This window comes from Heterocephalus glaber, unplaced genomic scaffold (assembly GCF_053883595.1).
Source record: "Heterocephalus glaber isolate CG9 unplaced genomic scaffold, H.glaber_assembly_v1.0 deba00001457, whole genome shotgun sequence".
Taxonomy (NCBI): Eukaryota; Metazoa; Chordata; class Mammalia; order Rodentia; family Bathyergidae; genus Heterocephalus; species Heterocephalus glaber.
In genome coordinates this window covers 29,420,913-29,437,179 of record NW_028258305.1, presented here as the reverse complement: position 1 = coordinate 29,437,179, position 16,267 = coordinate 29,420,913, and the positions used below count along the sequence as shown (strand labels likewise).

At 37.0% G+C, this 16,267-nt stretch overlaps 1 protein-coding gene and 1 long non-coding RNA gene across 3 annotated transcripts in view; one reads left to right on the top strand and one right to left on the bottom strand.

Moving 5' to 3' along the window:
• Positions 1-16,267, bottom strand: part of Cdkl4 (cyclin dependent kinase like 4) — an 84,339-nt gene that overhangs the window by 30,354 nt on the left and 37,718 nt on the right. For both annotated transcript variants that reach the window (XM_087216105.1, XM_004839337.4), the window contains exon 5: positions 11,725-11,815. In XM_087216105.1, coding sequence (XP_087072231.1) covers positions 11,725-11,815 — 91 coding nt within the window. The remainder of the gene's footprint in view (positions 1-11,724; positions 11,816-16,267) is intronic.
• LOC110347952 (uncharacterized) overlaps positions 1-16,267 on the top strand; it is a 45,458-nt gene that overhangs the window by 2,701 nt on the left and 26,490 nt on the right. Inside the window, exon 2 of the long non-coding RNA XR_002392885.2 lies at positions 51-116. This is a non-coding gene — a long non-coding RNA (uncharacterized LOC110347952). The remainder of the gene's footprint in view (positions 1-50; positions 117-16,267) is intronic.

Genomic DNA, 16,267 nt, shown 5'->3' with positions numbered 1-16,267 from the left:
GGCATGAACATCATTTAAAAAATTACAAAAGTAATTCCTGTTTGTTGTAGAAAACTTGGAAAATGCAAAAAGCATAAAGAAGAAAACAAAAATCACCTCCCACTCAGAAAAACCAGGTAAGGTTTTGGTGCATTTTCCCTCTTTCTGGTGTTAACACTGCACAGCTGAAGTCACATGTAATTGGGACCAATCTGTCTGAGTGAAGTTTTGTCGTCTTTTTCACTTAGCTCCATATTGTGTGAGTTGAAGCATTTTCTTGGATCATTAAAATTCTTGAAAAATACACAATTTAATGTGTGGTATTAAGCTATTTCCTTATTTCTAAAAATTTAAGTTCCCTTGAAATTTTTCTTGGTAATAATTACTTTTACAATGAATATTATGTATGTTGGTTTGACAGGTGGTGTCTCAGGCTATGAGATTCCCAAAAGTAGAATGAATTAAGGTTCAAAGAGGATTTTGAAAAGTTTTGAGTACATAGTAACATATAGATTTCCCAATGACTTGTTCCAAACTGTGTTCCCACTAAGAACAATATTATGGGCCATCAACTGGAAACTGGATAAAGAAGATGCAGTTTTTTAAATAAAATAGAGTACTACTCAGCCATAAAGAACAAGAAACTAGAGACATTTATAGCTAAATGGTTGCATATTGAGGCCATCCTCTTAAGTGAAATAAATAGGACAGACATGTGTAAATACCGAATAGTTTCTCTAGTGTGAGAAACTGAAAGTGTAAATAAGGATTAAAATGATTAAAATGAATAATCGATAATTTGAAATAGGAAGAAAAGGTCCAAAGGGATAGAGGAAGTGGGAGGGGAAGGGGAAAGGAAAGAAGGGAAAGGAAAAATTATGAGAAAAGAAAAAAATGGAAACAAAGTCTTTGTAAATAGGGAGAGTGGAGGGGGTGAAGCGCACACAGGTAATGGGGAAAAAATAAGAACTAAGATACATCATGTACAGGTACAAGCACCCAAGGATAAATGTAAACATATTGTATACCTAAAATGTATCAATAAAAGAATTTAAGCAAAAAAAAAGCCAAAACAATATTATGAGCATTTAGTGGTTATTTGAAAAATCTTGGCCAGCTTCATTAGTGACAAGTAGTATTTCAATGTGCATTTCTTTGATATCAGTGTGGAGGAAGATTATTTCATGTTTATTAGCCTTTTTTCCTTCTATGAATTGTCTGTTACTATCCTGTTATTATTCTACTCAGAGCTTTGATATTTTTCTAATCAATTTACATAAGCTCTTGTATATTAATTTATTAATTAACAATCTTGAAATATTCTTTCCCTTAATTTCTTGCTTTGAAAATTTTAGCTTGTATGTTATCTATACATCTGGAGCTTTTATTTGTTTGGTGGTAAAATGCAACACATCATTTTAATAAATTTAGGGGTATAGTTAATTGCATTAAATACATTCACAGTGACTATAACCATCAGCATTATATATATCCAGAACCTTTCCATCATTCCAGTTTAAAAGTCTGTACCCATTAAGCTAGGCGTAGTGGTGAACACCTGTAATCCCAGCATTTGAGAGGCTAAGGAAGAAGGATCACTGTGAGTTCCACGACAGCCTGGGTTACATAGTTCAAGACCAGCCTGAACTACATAGTGAGACCCTATCTTAAAAAAAACCCAAACTAAAACCAAAAGCAAAACCCAAAAGTTTGTACCCATTAAACAATTAACACCCCATTCACTTACTCCCAGTTTCTGATACCCACTATTCTTTTTTCTGTCTTCATGAATTTGACTATTATAGGTACTTCATGTAAGAGAAATCATATAGTATACATCCTTTTTGTGTCTGGTTTATTTCACCAAATTATATATATATATATATATATATATATATATATATATTTTTTTTTTTTTTTAAACAAGGTCTCGCTCTGCAGTTCAGGGGGGACTTGAACTCACTATGTAGCCCAGGTGACCTAGAACTCACAACCAAACTCCTGTCTCAGCCTCCCAAGTGCTGGGATTATAGATGTGCACCACCACACCTGGCACACCAACCATATTTGTTTTCTTTCTTTTTTTTTTCTGTTAAATTCTTTTATTGGTACATTTTAGGTATACAACACAATTACATTTCTCATTGGGAATTGTACCTTTACAGAATGCATCTTGGTTCTTATTTTTTCCCCATTCCTAGCCCTCCCTTCCCTATTTACAAAGACTTTATTTCCATTTTTTCCATTTCTCATCATTTTTCCTTTCCCCTGCCCCTCCCACTTCCCCTACCCCTTTGGACCTTTTCTTCCTATTTTACATTATCGATTATTCATTCTAATCATTGGTACATTTTAGGTACACAATATAATGACATTCACCATTGGAAATTTACACCTTTACATAATCTCTCTTGGTTCTTATTTTTCACCCTTGCCCAGCCCTCCCTTCAACCCCTCCAGTCCTCCCTATTTACAAAGATTTTGTTCCTATTTTTCTGTTTTCTCATATTAATCCCATTCCCTTCTATCCTTTCCCTTAGCCCTCCCACTTCCTTCCCCTTTGCCCCTTTTCTTCCTATTTCACATGACCTATTATACGTTTTAGTCCTTATTTACACTTTCAGTTTCTCACACCAGAGAAACTATTTGGTATTTATACATGTTGTCCTATTTATTTCACTTAAGAGTATCGCCTCAATGTGCATCCACTTAGCTATAAATGTCTCTAATTTCTCATTTTTTATGGTTGAGTAGTACTCCATTTTATAAAAAAACCACATTTTCTTTCTCCAGTCTCCAGTTGATGGGCATTTGGGCTGTTTCCAAGTTTTAGCTATCACAAACTGTGCTGCTATGAACATGGGCACACATATATCACTGTAGTATGATTCTTTTAATTCTTTGGGGAAGATCCCCAGCAGTGGAATAGTGGGGTCAAATGGGACTTCCAGTCCTAGTTTTTTGAGGTATCTCCATACTGATTTCCACAGTGGTTGCATCGGTCTACACTCCCACCAGCAGTGGAGCAGGGTTCCTCTTTCCCCACAGCCCTGCCAGCATTTGTTATTGGTTGATTTCATGATAGCAGCCATTGTTTCTGGAGTGAAGTGGAATCTCAGCGTTGTTTTCATTTGCATCTCTCGAATGACCAGTGATGTTGAACATTTTTTCATGTATTTATTTGCTATTTCTACTTCTTTGTCTGAGAAATGTCTGTTCATTTCAGATGCCCATTTTCAGATTGGGTCTTTAAATTTGGGAGGTCTGATCTTTTTAAGTTCTCTATAGATTCGAGATAGTAGACCTTTGTCTGAGGAAGAGCAGGTGAAGATTTTTTCCCACACTGTGGGTTGTCTCTTTACACTGCTGGTGGTTTCTCTTGCTGTGCAGAAGCCTTTTAATAAGAAGAGATCCCACTTGTTGATTGTTTGTGCTAGTTCACGGGCAACTGAGGTTTTGTTCATAAAATCTTTTCCTACACCGATGTCTTCAAGAGTTCTACCTAACCTCTGTTCCAACTGGTTCAGAGTTTGTATTTTAATATTTAGATCTTTAATCCATTTTGATTTTAGTTCAGTGCATGGTGAGAGATATAGCTCTAGTTTTAATCTTTGGCAAGTTGAAGCCCAATTTTTCCAGCACCATTTTTTAAAGAGGCTATTTTTCCTCCAGTGAGAGTTTTTGGCTCCTTTATCGAAGATGACATGGCTGAGTGTGTCTGGTGTTGTTTCTGCATCTTCTAATCTGTTCCACTAGTCCTCAGGTCTGTTTCTTTGCCAGTACCATGCTGTTTTTATCACAGTAGCTTTGTAGTATAGTTGCAGGTTGCAGATTGTGATACCCCCTGCCATGTCTCTGTTACCTAGAATTGCTTTTGCTTTTTTTGGTCTCTTCTTGTTCCAAATGAATTTTTGGATCATTTTCTCAAGGTCCATGAAGTATGCTGCTGGGATCTCAATTGGAATTGCATTAAATCTATATAGCAGTTTTGGAAGTATGGCCATTTTCACTATATTAATCCTCCCTACCCAGGAGCAGGGTATGTCTGTCCAGTTTCTCATATCATCTTCAATCTCTCTTTTCAGAGTGCCATAGTTATTGCTTCTTGGCCTTTTGGCTAAGATCAAGTGTAGAGTGCCATAGTTTTCAGAGAAGAGGTCTTTGATTTCTTTCATTAGGTTGATTCCTAGGTATTTCAGTTTTTTGGATGCTATTGTGAAAGGAATTATTTGCCCTATTTCTCTCTCAGTGAGTCTGTCATTCATGTAGAGGAAAGCTATTGATTTTTGTGTGTTGACCTTGTAACCAGCTACTTGACTGAATTTGGTTATTAAGTCTAGAAGACTTTTGGTGGAGTTCTTGGGGTCTTCTATATACAGTATCATGTCATCTGCAAATAATGACAATTTGACTTCTTCATTTCCTATCTTTATTCCTTTTATTTCTTTCTCTTGTCTAATTGCCGTGGCTAATGTTTCCAGAACTATATTGAACAAGAGTGGTGATAGTGGACATCCTTGTCTTGTTCCTGATTTTAGTGTGAAGGATTTCAGTTTTTGACCATTTAGTATGATATTGGCTGTTGGGTTTTCATAGATGGCTTTTATCAGTTTGAGGTAGAGACCATCTATTCCAATTTTTTGTAGGGTTTTTATCATAAATGCATGCTGGATTTTGTCAAATGCTTTTTCTGCATCTAAGGAGATAATCATATGGTTTTTGTCCTTGGCTCTATTCATATAGTGTATTACATTGATTGATTTGTATATATTGAACCATCCCTGCATCCCTGGGATGAATCCCACTTGATCAGGGTGTATGATCTTGATGATCTTCTGCATTCTGTTTGCCAGCATCTTATTAAGGATTTTTGCATCTATGTTCATTAGTGAGATTGGCCTATAGTTCTCTTTTTCAGTTGGGTCTTTCTCTGCTTTGGGGATCAAGGTGATGTTTGCTTCCAGGAATGAATTTGGGAGTATTGCTTCCCTTTCAATTTCACTGAAGAGTTTAAACAGTAGTGGCAGTAGTTCCTCTCTAAATGTCTTGTAGAATTCAGCAGTGAAGCCATCAGGGCCTGGGCTTTTCTTAGTTGATGTTTTTTATTACATTTTCAATTTCATTGGTTGATATTGGGTTGTTCAGAATTTTTAGGTCTTCTTTGTTCAACTTTGGTAATTCATATGTATCTAGGAATCTGTCCATTTCTTCTGTGTTGTCCATCTTATTGGCGTATAGCTTCTGGAAGTAGGTATTGATGATCCTCTGGATTTCTGCTGGGTCTGTTGTAATTTCACCCTTTTCATTCCTAATTGCATGGATTTGGGCCTTTTCTTTCCTTTTTCTGATAAGGTTGGCTAAAGGTTTGTCAATTTTGTTAATTCTTTTGAAGAACAAACTCTTGGCTTCATTGATTTTTTGTATCATTCTCTTAGTCTCCATTGCATTGATTTCTCCTCTGATCTTTATAATTTCCTCCCTTGTATGAGCTTTGGGGTTGTCCTGCTCTTCTTTTTCGAGAAGCTTGAGGTTCAGCATCAGGTTGTTTAATTGGGCTCGTTCTGTTTTCCTAATATGCATATTCACTGCTATGAATTTCCCTTGTAAGACTGCTTTCATTGTGTCCCATAGATTCCGATATGTTGTATTGTCACTGTCACTTAATTGAAGGAACTGTCTGATTTCTTCAATTTCCTCTGTGACCCATTGGTTATTCAGAAGTGTGTTGTTCAATTTTCACGTGTTTATGAAATTTTTCAAGTTTCTTTTGCTGTGGATCTCCAATTTCATTGCACTATGGTCTGATAATATACAGAGGATAACTTCAATTCCTTTGCACTTACTTAAACATGTTCTGTGTGTGAGTATGTGGTCTATTTTGGAGAATGACCCATGTGCAGCTAAGAAGAATGTGTATTCTGATTTTGTGGGGTGGAAGACTCTGTAAACATCTGTTAAGTTCATTTGTTCAAGAGTTCGATTGAGTTCTAGTATTTCATTACTTATTTTTAGTCTAGTTGATCTATCTATTTGTGACAGTGGGGTGTTGAGGTCCCCCACTACAATTGTATTAGTGCATATATGACTTTTCATGTCTGTTAGTATTTGTTTTATATAGTTGGGTACACTAGTGTTTGGTGCATAGATATTTATGATTGTCATCTCTTTCTCTTGGATTGTTCCCTTTACAGGGATGTAGTGTCCTTCTTCATCTCTCTTACTCAGTGTTGGTTTGAAATCTACTTGATCTGCAAAGAGGATAGCTACTCCTGCTTTTTTTCAGGTTCCTGTTGCATGGAGTATTGTTTTCCACCTTTTAACTTTCAGTCTATGAGTTTTCTTTTGAATGAAGTGTGTTTCTTGTATGCAGCATATTGTTGGATTTTGCTTCTTGACCCATTCTGCCAGTCTATTTCTTTTGATTGGTAAATTGAGACCATTAACGTTGATGGTTATAACTGAAACATATTGACTTGTCATTGCCATGACTTTTTCTTTTTTTTGGGTTCTCCCCCTTCACATTTAATTTCTTGTTGTGCCAGATGGGTTCATTCTGCTTTGCTTCCTGGGGTTGTGATCCTCAATGTCTATTCCTAGGATATTGTCTCAAATTTTTTGGAGTGCTGGTTTGGAATTCATGAAGTTCCTAAGGTGCTCTTTGTCATGAAAGTATCTTATTTCTCCATCCATTTTGAAAGATAGTTTTGCAGGGTACATCAATCTGTGTTGGAGGGTGTTTTCTTTTAGGGCTTGGAATATGTCACTCCAAGCTCTTCTTGCCTTGATGGTTTGTGTTGAGAAGTCTGCTGTGATTCTGATGGGCTTTCCTTTGTATGTGATTTGTTTCTTTTCTCTAACTGCTTGTAGAACTTTGTTCTTCTGTTGAGTTTCTGGAATCTTAACAATTATATGCCTATGTGTAGATTTTTTTTGATCAAGGCTCTTTGGAATCCTATATGCCTCACTTATCTGTATGTCAAGCTCTTTTCCCCTGCTTGGGAAGTTTTCTGTCATTATTTCTGTGAAGAGATTTTTTATGTCATCTCCACTCTCTCCTGTTTCTTCATTGAGCCCAATCAGTCTTATGTTATTCTTCTTTGCATCATCTAGCAGCTGCTGGATTGATTTCTCATGTTCCCTTATAATTTTGAAGCAATTTTTCTTTTCCTGGTCACTAATTGCAATCTTATCTTCTATATCTGAAATTCTGTCCTCACATTGGCTCATTCTGTTGTGTAGACTTTCAATGGAGTTTTTAATGTCCTGGAAATCTATTTGCATCTGTTTTATGGATTCCATTTCTTTCTTATGTTGGGATTCCATCATGTTCCTGAGCTCCTCTCTAGATTTATTAATCATGTCTTGCACTAGGAGCACAATCTCTGCTGTTATCTGAGAAATTATTTCTGATTTCATTTTTTCCAGATCCCCTTTTGTTGCCAGTTCAGTGGGTCCAGGTGGTTGAGTATCAGAGTGTTCCATCTGATTTCCCTTTGGGGTTGCTGTAGGTGATCTGGAAGTCTGATTTTGAGACTTATTTACATGTCTTCTCATTTCGACTGGGGGGTGGGGCTGTTGGCACCTGCAGGGATTACCTCCTCTGAGCTGGGAGAGGTGGGACAGGGGCCAGAAGCAGGAGTAGGGATGGTGGCCCAAAAGCCCTTTCCTGTGGGCTGGGAGCAGCGGGAGGGATGGTGGCTGGGAAGCCCCTTCCTCTGGACCAGGAGCAGTGGGACGGCAGCTCAGAAGGCCCTCCCTCTGGGCCGGGAGCGGTGAGACTCAGTACAATGGTCTGGTGGTCCGGTGTCCTCTCCATCTTTGTACTGTGGAACCAGGTGGCTGCCTTTCTGCAGCGGGCTGATTCGGTGTGTTCCACGCAACTCGCGACCTCGGTAGGGTGTGCACAGACCTGCCTGTCTGCAGCAGGCTCCATATTTGTTTTCAAGGAGCATCCATGTTGCAGCATGTTGTGTGTGTGTGTGTGTGTGTGTGTGTGTGTGTGTGTGTTTATAACTGTTATCTTATGGGGTGTGGTTCCAATATGCACTTTCCTTTAACTATTGACATTGAGCATCTTTTCATGTTCTTTTTTTTAACATACATTATTTTGTTTATTTCTCCTATCCACCTTTATTTCTCCTATACACCCCATGAAGTTTTCTCATACCTCCCCCAAACTTTTTTTTTATTTTTATTTTTATTTTTTTCCTTGAATTCTTTTATTGGTACATTTTAGGTATACAATACATTTAAATTTATCATTGGGTGCTTGTACCTGTATATGATGTAACTTGGTTTTTATTTTTTTCCCTATTACCTGTGCACCCTTCATCCCCTCTACCTTTCCCTATTTACACAGATTTCATTTCCATTTTTTTTCTTTTCTCATAATTTTTCCTTTCCCTTCTTTCCTTTCCCCTTCCCCTCCCACCACCCCTACACCTTTGGACCTTTTCTTCCTATTTAAAATTATCAATTATTTGTTTTAATCATTTTAATCCTTATTTACACTTTCAGTTTCTCACACTAGAGAAACTATTTGGTATTTACACATGTGTGTCCTATTTATTTCACTTAAGAGGATGGCCTCAATATGCATCCATTTAGCTATAAATGTCTCTAGTTTCTTGTTCTTTATGGGTGAGTAGTGCTCCATTTTAGAAAAAAACCTGCATCTTCTTTATCCAGTTTCCAGTTGATGGGCACTTGGGTTGTTTCCAAGCTTTAGCTACTACAAACTGTGCCACTATAAACATGGGTGCACATATATCGCTGTGGTAAGATTCTTTTAATTCTTTGGGGAAGATACCTAGCAGGCGAATAGCTGGGTCAAATGGGACCTCTGCCCTAGTTCTTTGAGATATCTCCATACTGATATCCACAGTGGTTGCACCAGTCTGCAACTGCCACCAAAAATGGAGAAGGGTTCCTTTCTCTCCACACCCCCACCAGCATTTGTTATTGGTTGATTTCCTGATAGCAGCCATTCTTTCTGGGGTGAGGTGGAATCTCAGTGTTGTTTTCATCTGCATCTCTCAAATGACCAGTGATGGTGAACATTTTTTCATATATTTATTTGCTGTTTTTACTTCTTTGTCTGAGAAATGTCTGTTCATTTCGGATGCCCATTTTTGAATTGGGTCTTTGAATTTTGGGGGGGGGTCTGATTTTTTTCTGTTCTTTATATATTCTAGATAGTAGTCCTCTGTCTAAGGTACAGCTGCTAAAATTTTTTTTCCCACATTGTAGGTTGTCTCACAGCTCTGTTGATGGCTTCTCTTGCAGTGCAGAAGCTTTTTAATAAGATGAGATCCCAGTTGTTGATTCTTTCTGCTAGTTCCCTTGCTAATGAGGTTTTGTTCATGAAGTCTTTTCCTATGCCAATGTCTTGAAGAGTTCTACCTAACATATCTTCCAGCAAGTTTAGTGTTTGTCTCTTAATATTTAGATCTTTAATCCACTTCAATCTTAGTTTAGTACATGGTGATAGATATGGGTCTGGTTTTAATCTTTGGCTGGTTGAAATCCAGTTTTTCCAACACCATTTATTAAATAGGCTATCTTTCCTCCAATGAGGGTGGTTGGCTCCTCTGTCAAAGATGAGGTGGCTGAGTGTGTCTGGAGTTGTTTCTGCATCTTCTAATCTATTCCACTGATCCTCAGGTCTGTTTCTTTGCCAGTACCATGCTGTTTTTATCACAGTAGCTTTGTAGTATGGCTTCAAGGTGGGGATTGTGATACCCTCAGCCATGTCTCTGTTGCCTAGAATTGCTTTTGCTATATTCTAGGTCTCTTCTGGTTCCAAATGAATTTTTGGATTGTTTTCTCTAGTTCTATCTTTTCATGTTCTTATTGACTATTTGTATATCTTATTTGGAGAAAAACATAATCAAATCTTTTGCCCATTCTAAAATTGGTTCTTTTTGTTGTGTTATGAGTTCTTTATATATTATACTAATTCCTTATCAGATATAAAATAGCAAATATTTTCTCCTTTTCCCTGGGTTGCCTTTTCACTCTGTTTATAGTATCCTTTGAACACAAAAGTTTTTAATTTTAATGAAGTCAAATTTATTTATCTTTTGTTGCTTTTACTTTCAGTATCACATCAAAGAAATCACTATGAAATCCAGTGTTGCAAATACCCCCCATGTTATTTTCTAAGAGTTTTACAGTTTTAGCTTTTACTTCTAGGTAACTATTATTATTATTACTATTTATTTAGTAATTCTGGGGAATAAACCCAGGGTCCTGAGTACACTGGGAAAATACTCTACTACTGAAATACCTCCTCAGCCCTGGTGATTCATTTTGAGTGAATTTTTATATACCTCACTCTTTTGCATGTGGATATCCAGCAGGAGCTTATATTTTTAGGTCATTAAGGCTGCTGAGCCAATGTTAGTATTATAGCACATAATGAGACACTTTTCTTTGCCTTTCTCATTATAAATAACCAACAATGACCCCAACAATGACCCAGACCAGTACTTATAACAGCTTACCCTATAACCAGTGCCTGAGATCATATACTGGGGAGACTGTATCCAATGTACACAAGTTGGTAGTGTCTTGTACTACTGCTTGGTTTATAATAACCTATCACAAGCTGTCATTATGGGGACTGCCACAGTGGGTTCACCATTCCAATACTTTGGGACATTCATGAAATCTAAACTTCCGAGACAGACGACTTGCTTACTGAGCACTTAGGTCTAAAGTTCTTCATTAAGAAGATGAGTGTATTTGCTATAGAAAAACTCAGAAGGAAAGCAAGAATGCATATTCCTGAAAAATGTACATTTTTCCTATACAGCTGAGATCATACCGTATATGTAAGTTTTAGCTTTCTTTTTCCCCTTACCATGTCTTGAACATTTTCCAATGCCGTGAAAATGATAAACAACACTTCTAATGGCTGCCTAATATTTCATGATATGGATGTACTATGTACACAATAGTGCTCAATAGTTTTCTAGAGTTCATCCCTTTCTCTTTTTAGCCATGTGAAATTAACATCAGGATCCCATTATTTTTACTGCAAAGCACGGCAACCTCAGAAAGACTACCCGCCCCTCCCCGCCAGGCTTTCAAATGCATTGTCAGGTCACTTGTATTTGGGTCCTATCAGAAATCTCATCACGTACACTCCCATGCCGCAAAGGGTGTGTTGCCAACATAATTTTGCCTGCTGTGAAGTTCTAGATTCAGGGAGAAATAATTATTTGACCCCTTTTTCTCTTGGTTTGTGCCTGAGATATTTCCTTTTTCTTAGCACTGTCTCTGAATACTATTCTCTTGTTAATTTTCAGTTGACTTTTCTAGTCTCACTAGCTCCATGAAGTTTTTCTTTTCAACTACTCTAGCCTACATTAATATCTCCCTCCAGGGGACTGTCTGTACCTTCATTTTAGCATTTTATTGCCAACCACTTTGTATTATTCTTTTGTTTTCATAAACTTTAGATTATAAGTGCACGAAGAACAGAAATGCATCTTACAATTCTTTTCCACTCCCATGGCGCGAGTGAAACACATTAAAAATGTCATCCAATCAATTCTAGCTGGATGGAATAGAGTAGAGGTGTCAACTAATGTACTGCTTAAAAGGCTAAAGTAAGATTTTTCTTTTTGAGTAACAACAATAAAACATTTGGCTTACATTCAATATTTCAAGTAAGAATTTACATTTTATCAGTTTATAATGATCTAAATTGGATCAACTAGGTAAAAAATTGCTACTTACTCAGAATTCGTGCAAATCCAAAGTCACAGATCTTGATTATTCCTTGCTTAGTTATTAGAATGTTTTCAGGTTTTACATCTCTATGAATACACTGTAACATAATGTTTGATTATTTTTGAGCCATCAAAATGACAGATAATTTAACTTACTAGTTTAAGTGATGGATACATAGCTTATGATGGAAAAACAAATTTCCTTTATTTTTCTACAAGTTAAATTGACACTTATACATCTTATTGTACAAAAGAAAAATATATTGAAATGTTGCTACATTGTTGAAGAAATTAAAATTGTTATAAATAGATAAATAAAAACTATCTTTTTTTTCTGAAGAAGGGAGTATCACACAATTATTTCTTTCACTTTTATATTGGGTCTATAGCAACTAAAAGGGGTAAAACCCTGAATGAGCCCAGTCTCTATATATTTCTAATAAGAGCTGCTGCCACTCAAGAATCACAATTCATGTTGAATATTGCAGAGTTGAGACATCAGGAAAACATTTAAATGACAAGAAACACCAAAAGTTACTTATCACTAGAGTGACTGTATTACTTATCCACACTGGGGCACTTTCCAGTGTGAAAACAGCTCTGTGAAGGATGCCAGGAATCAGGTACAGACCTGGGTAAGATGGGATGCAGAGTCACCTGCTTGTCAAAGATTCCAATTTCCTTCCCAGTGAGCTGACCTGGCGTGATGAGGTATCCTGCAGTGCCACTTGAGGCCCTACCAGCAGGGGCTGGCCCACACTGAGGCTCTCCCACTCAGGGAGGCTCTGCTATCCTTTCTTCCATATGCAGTGGCCTCACCATTTGGCGCACCGCGGGCAGGCAGAACTGGGCAGGGGCAAGCGCAGGCTGAGTGTGTTCATCCTGATTCCAGAGGGCCTCCTCACGCTGGGGAGGTGCTGCGAATGAACAGCTTGGGGTCTACTCTTTGGGTCTGTATCTTTCCAGTTCTCCCAGCCCCCAAAAGAAAGTGGATGAAAATGATATTGGTCTTCCCATAACTCTGCACTCATAGAGAGCACTGAAATTTTCAAAGCACAACAATCCTGCGATTTCAGGTGGCCTCTGAGCGTCTACAGATTAAGTGTTGCAATAATCATTTCTGTCAGCCTCAGTTCTCTGCCACACTGTCAGTCTCTTTAGGTGTTTCTGTCACACTGACAATTCTGAAATGGTGTCTTTGGTTCTATAATAGCAGTCTAGGAAGAGAAAAAGCTAAACCCTTAATTCATTATAGGTCACAAAAATGGCACTGAGAACAAAACCTAGTTCCTACTTAGTCTCAGTTATTGTCAACTGCTTCATAATTTGTTGACCATCAGTTAAAAGAAAGTTTTTAGGCCTTGTAATGGTCTCAAGGCCTTAAATATTAATTTAAAAATACATTATTGGACTATAATACAAAACTATTTTGATATTTACTTTAATCGGATGTTTATGAGACTTGGATTAACACTCAGAGTTAGTAAAACTTTTAATAGTCAGTAATTTAATTAGAACTGGTATGTCCCTCAAGTGAATTTGTATCAAATTCTAGATTTTCTACACAATTACAGCATTGCAAAGTAAACAGATGTATAATGATACCTGTTTGTCTATTTAAGTATTTCTTAATCCAATCTAATATAAAGCCATGTGACATTTATAGTACTTATTTTTCAACCCCAAAATAGGCAAATAAGACACTGATACATCTTAAAGAAACAGAAAAAAATATTGGCATAGATATAAGAAAGAAAGGGAGTCAAAGCAGTCAGAACAGTAAGAAACAGCATGGACAATAGAGACATTCAGGCACAGCATTTGTTTTCTCCACTGCAAAGGCACATTCAGTGCAAAACCTTTGCAAGGCTGCTTGCAATCAGCTTATTTAAATATGTAAGTCTCTTGAACAGAAGAATTTAGTCAACTTGAATTTATTTTTGTGGATACCAGGGATCGAACTCGGGACCTTGCTCTTGCAAGGCAGATGGCAGAACCGCTGAGCCAAATCCCCGGTCCCTTTAACTTGGATTTTATACATAGCTTTTAGCAAACATTGCTCAGGTTGGGTTATTGTGGCTGATACACAATTTCATTTTTATTGGCTTACAAGCTGGCAAAAAGAGGTTTGTCCGTGGAATTTCTTTTTTTCTTGGTACCGGGGATCGAGCTCGGGTCCTTGCCCTTGCGCAGCAGGCGGCGAAACCACTGAACTAAATCCCTGGCCCCTATCCACGGAATTTCTACTCCCTCGCCCAGGCTGGGGATTGAACCCCGGTCCTCATGCATGCCAGGCATGTGCTCTATCACTGAGCTATATCCATCCTTGGGCTTATACATGCTATTTTAAGCCTTGAACTTTAAGAATCATTTCTGGAAACGTCCACACTGGAAAATTCTTCTTGTATGTTGATTGAATAATAGTTTTCTATATCTGAGAAGGTTGCTCTCTTTAACTGAGATTTTGAGAGCAAAGAGGTACCTTCTTTGACAACCAAAACATGCATGTCAATAAGATGCTGATGGATGTTGCAGCCTTTCACATTCATATTTCAGAAATCATTTTAGTTTTGCTATTATGGAATGAAGCTCTTTTTCTCTAATCAATACATCAAACATAAAATCTGTAGGTTTATAATAATATTAAGTGGATCACTTTACCTAAACCTCACTGTAGCAGTATTATAGGGTAAAATAGAACAAGATAAGTAGGTATTTTCTTAAGTCCAGTGCTTTTTACATTTAATGTGCACATGAATCATCTGGAACTTGAAGAAAAATGCAGATTCTAAGGCTAGGGTTGGTTCAGTTACATCATGTGGTTAGGATGCTAGAGGACCTGGGTTCAACCACCAGTAATAAATAAATAAATAAATAAATAAATAAATAAATAAATAAATAAGCAAGCAAGCAGATTCTGATTCCGTAGATCTGGAGTGGGCCTGTGATTCTGCATTTCTAATGGGCTCTCAAGCAATCTCTATGATCCACACTTTGAATAGCAAGGCCTTAATCCCTTTCCTACTTTATCCTCTACTGTCTTGCTTAGCATCATGACTCTGGAGATAATAAGGTACATATGGTCTCCACAGGTTGAAACTCAGGAGTCTTTAGTGACACAGTTCAGTCAGATTGCTTTTTTAATTTTTTATTCTTTGAGAATATCATTCCTTTAAAAATAAGAAGAGCATGAAGGTTTTAGATGTATTGTTGTAATAGCTTATATATGATTTAGATTTTTTCCCTTTGCATGCATTTTAGATAGTAGATAAAATAAAAAAGATAGATACACAAAGGCTTACCATAACATAATAAAATGAGATAGGTTCAAAAGTAATTTCCATTTTGGAGAAGTTAAGTTTGTTTAGAATTATCCATATGTAAAAGGGGTCATAGATTATCATTGGGAAGTTTTCAGTATTTTAAAGCTTAAGATAATGTTGTTCCAAGGAAAGAAATGATGGCAGTTGCACCAAGATACAATAATGTTTGGGTCTGCTGGAAACAACCAGCTAGGTAGGTTGATTGACACATCCATGTGTCCATCCATCCATCCAACCATCCATCCATCCAGTTATTCAGTAAATATTTACTGAGTACTTCTTATATATAAAATGTCCATGCTAAGCATTGAAGAGTTACACAGATAAATCAGTTTCAAACATTGCTTTCAATAATCTAGTACATAGGAAAGTGTCTAGTTTTATGAGGATAAAGTAAAAACACTTATGGTAGAAAAAATGTTTTAGCCATCCATGAAACTGCTGCAGTAACCTCAGGTGAACTTGATCTGTCCTATAGTGTGGTGGACAGCAACAGAGACAGGAGTTCAGTTCACAATCAACTTTAATAAGAACCTGAAAGAACCATTTGCATCATAAAACAGGCTTATGTATGTTGTGAACTAGATCTACTTTAATAGAAAATGAAGGAGTTTGAGTTATTCTAATGAAAACTTCACTGACTTTCTTTAAACTAAAAAAGCTTCCACAAGTACTGACATTTAGTTCTATGATCTTGTATTTTCTTTCTCAGCAATCTTAGACTATCACGGTAGACATTCTGTTGGCATCAGAGGTGACCATATGGGAATCTGTCTTGTTGTCTCAGCACTCTCTCTGTCTAGGAACCAACTCAAAAGGTCTAGAGATATTTTTTAAAAGTTATCAACCTAGCAAAAGCACCCACAAGCCAACCTGAGTAAGCTTCCAGTGGTCCAAGTTGGGAAAATCTGAACATCTGAGAGAACAATGACAGCAAAAGATTGAAAACAACAAATATATAAAATCCGTTTATAATGATGCCTCCACGCCCTTCATTGTTGGAGGTTGCTGGGATTCCTATTCATCACTTTGAATATTGACATGGAAAGGAAATCATCACATATTCATCTTGCTGTATTATTTTATAGTAGCCAGAGGCCATGAGTGTAATTTATTTTCCATACTATTCTAATTATAATGCAGAAGGAATGATAGAATTAGAAAATTAGCATCTCTTAATCTTAATAAAATACTGGATACAGGCAATAATCATCACTGGATGCTAGA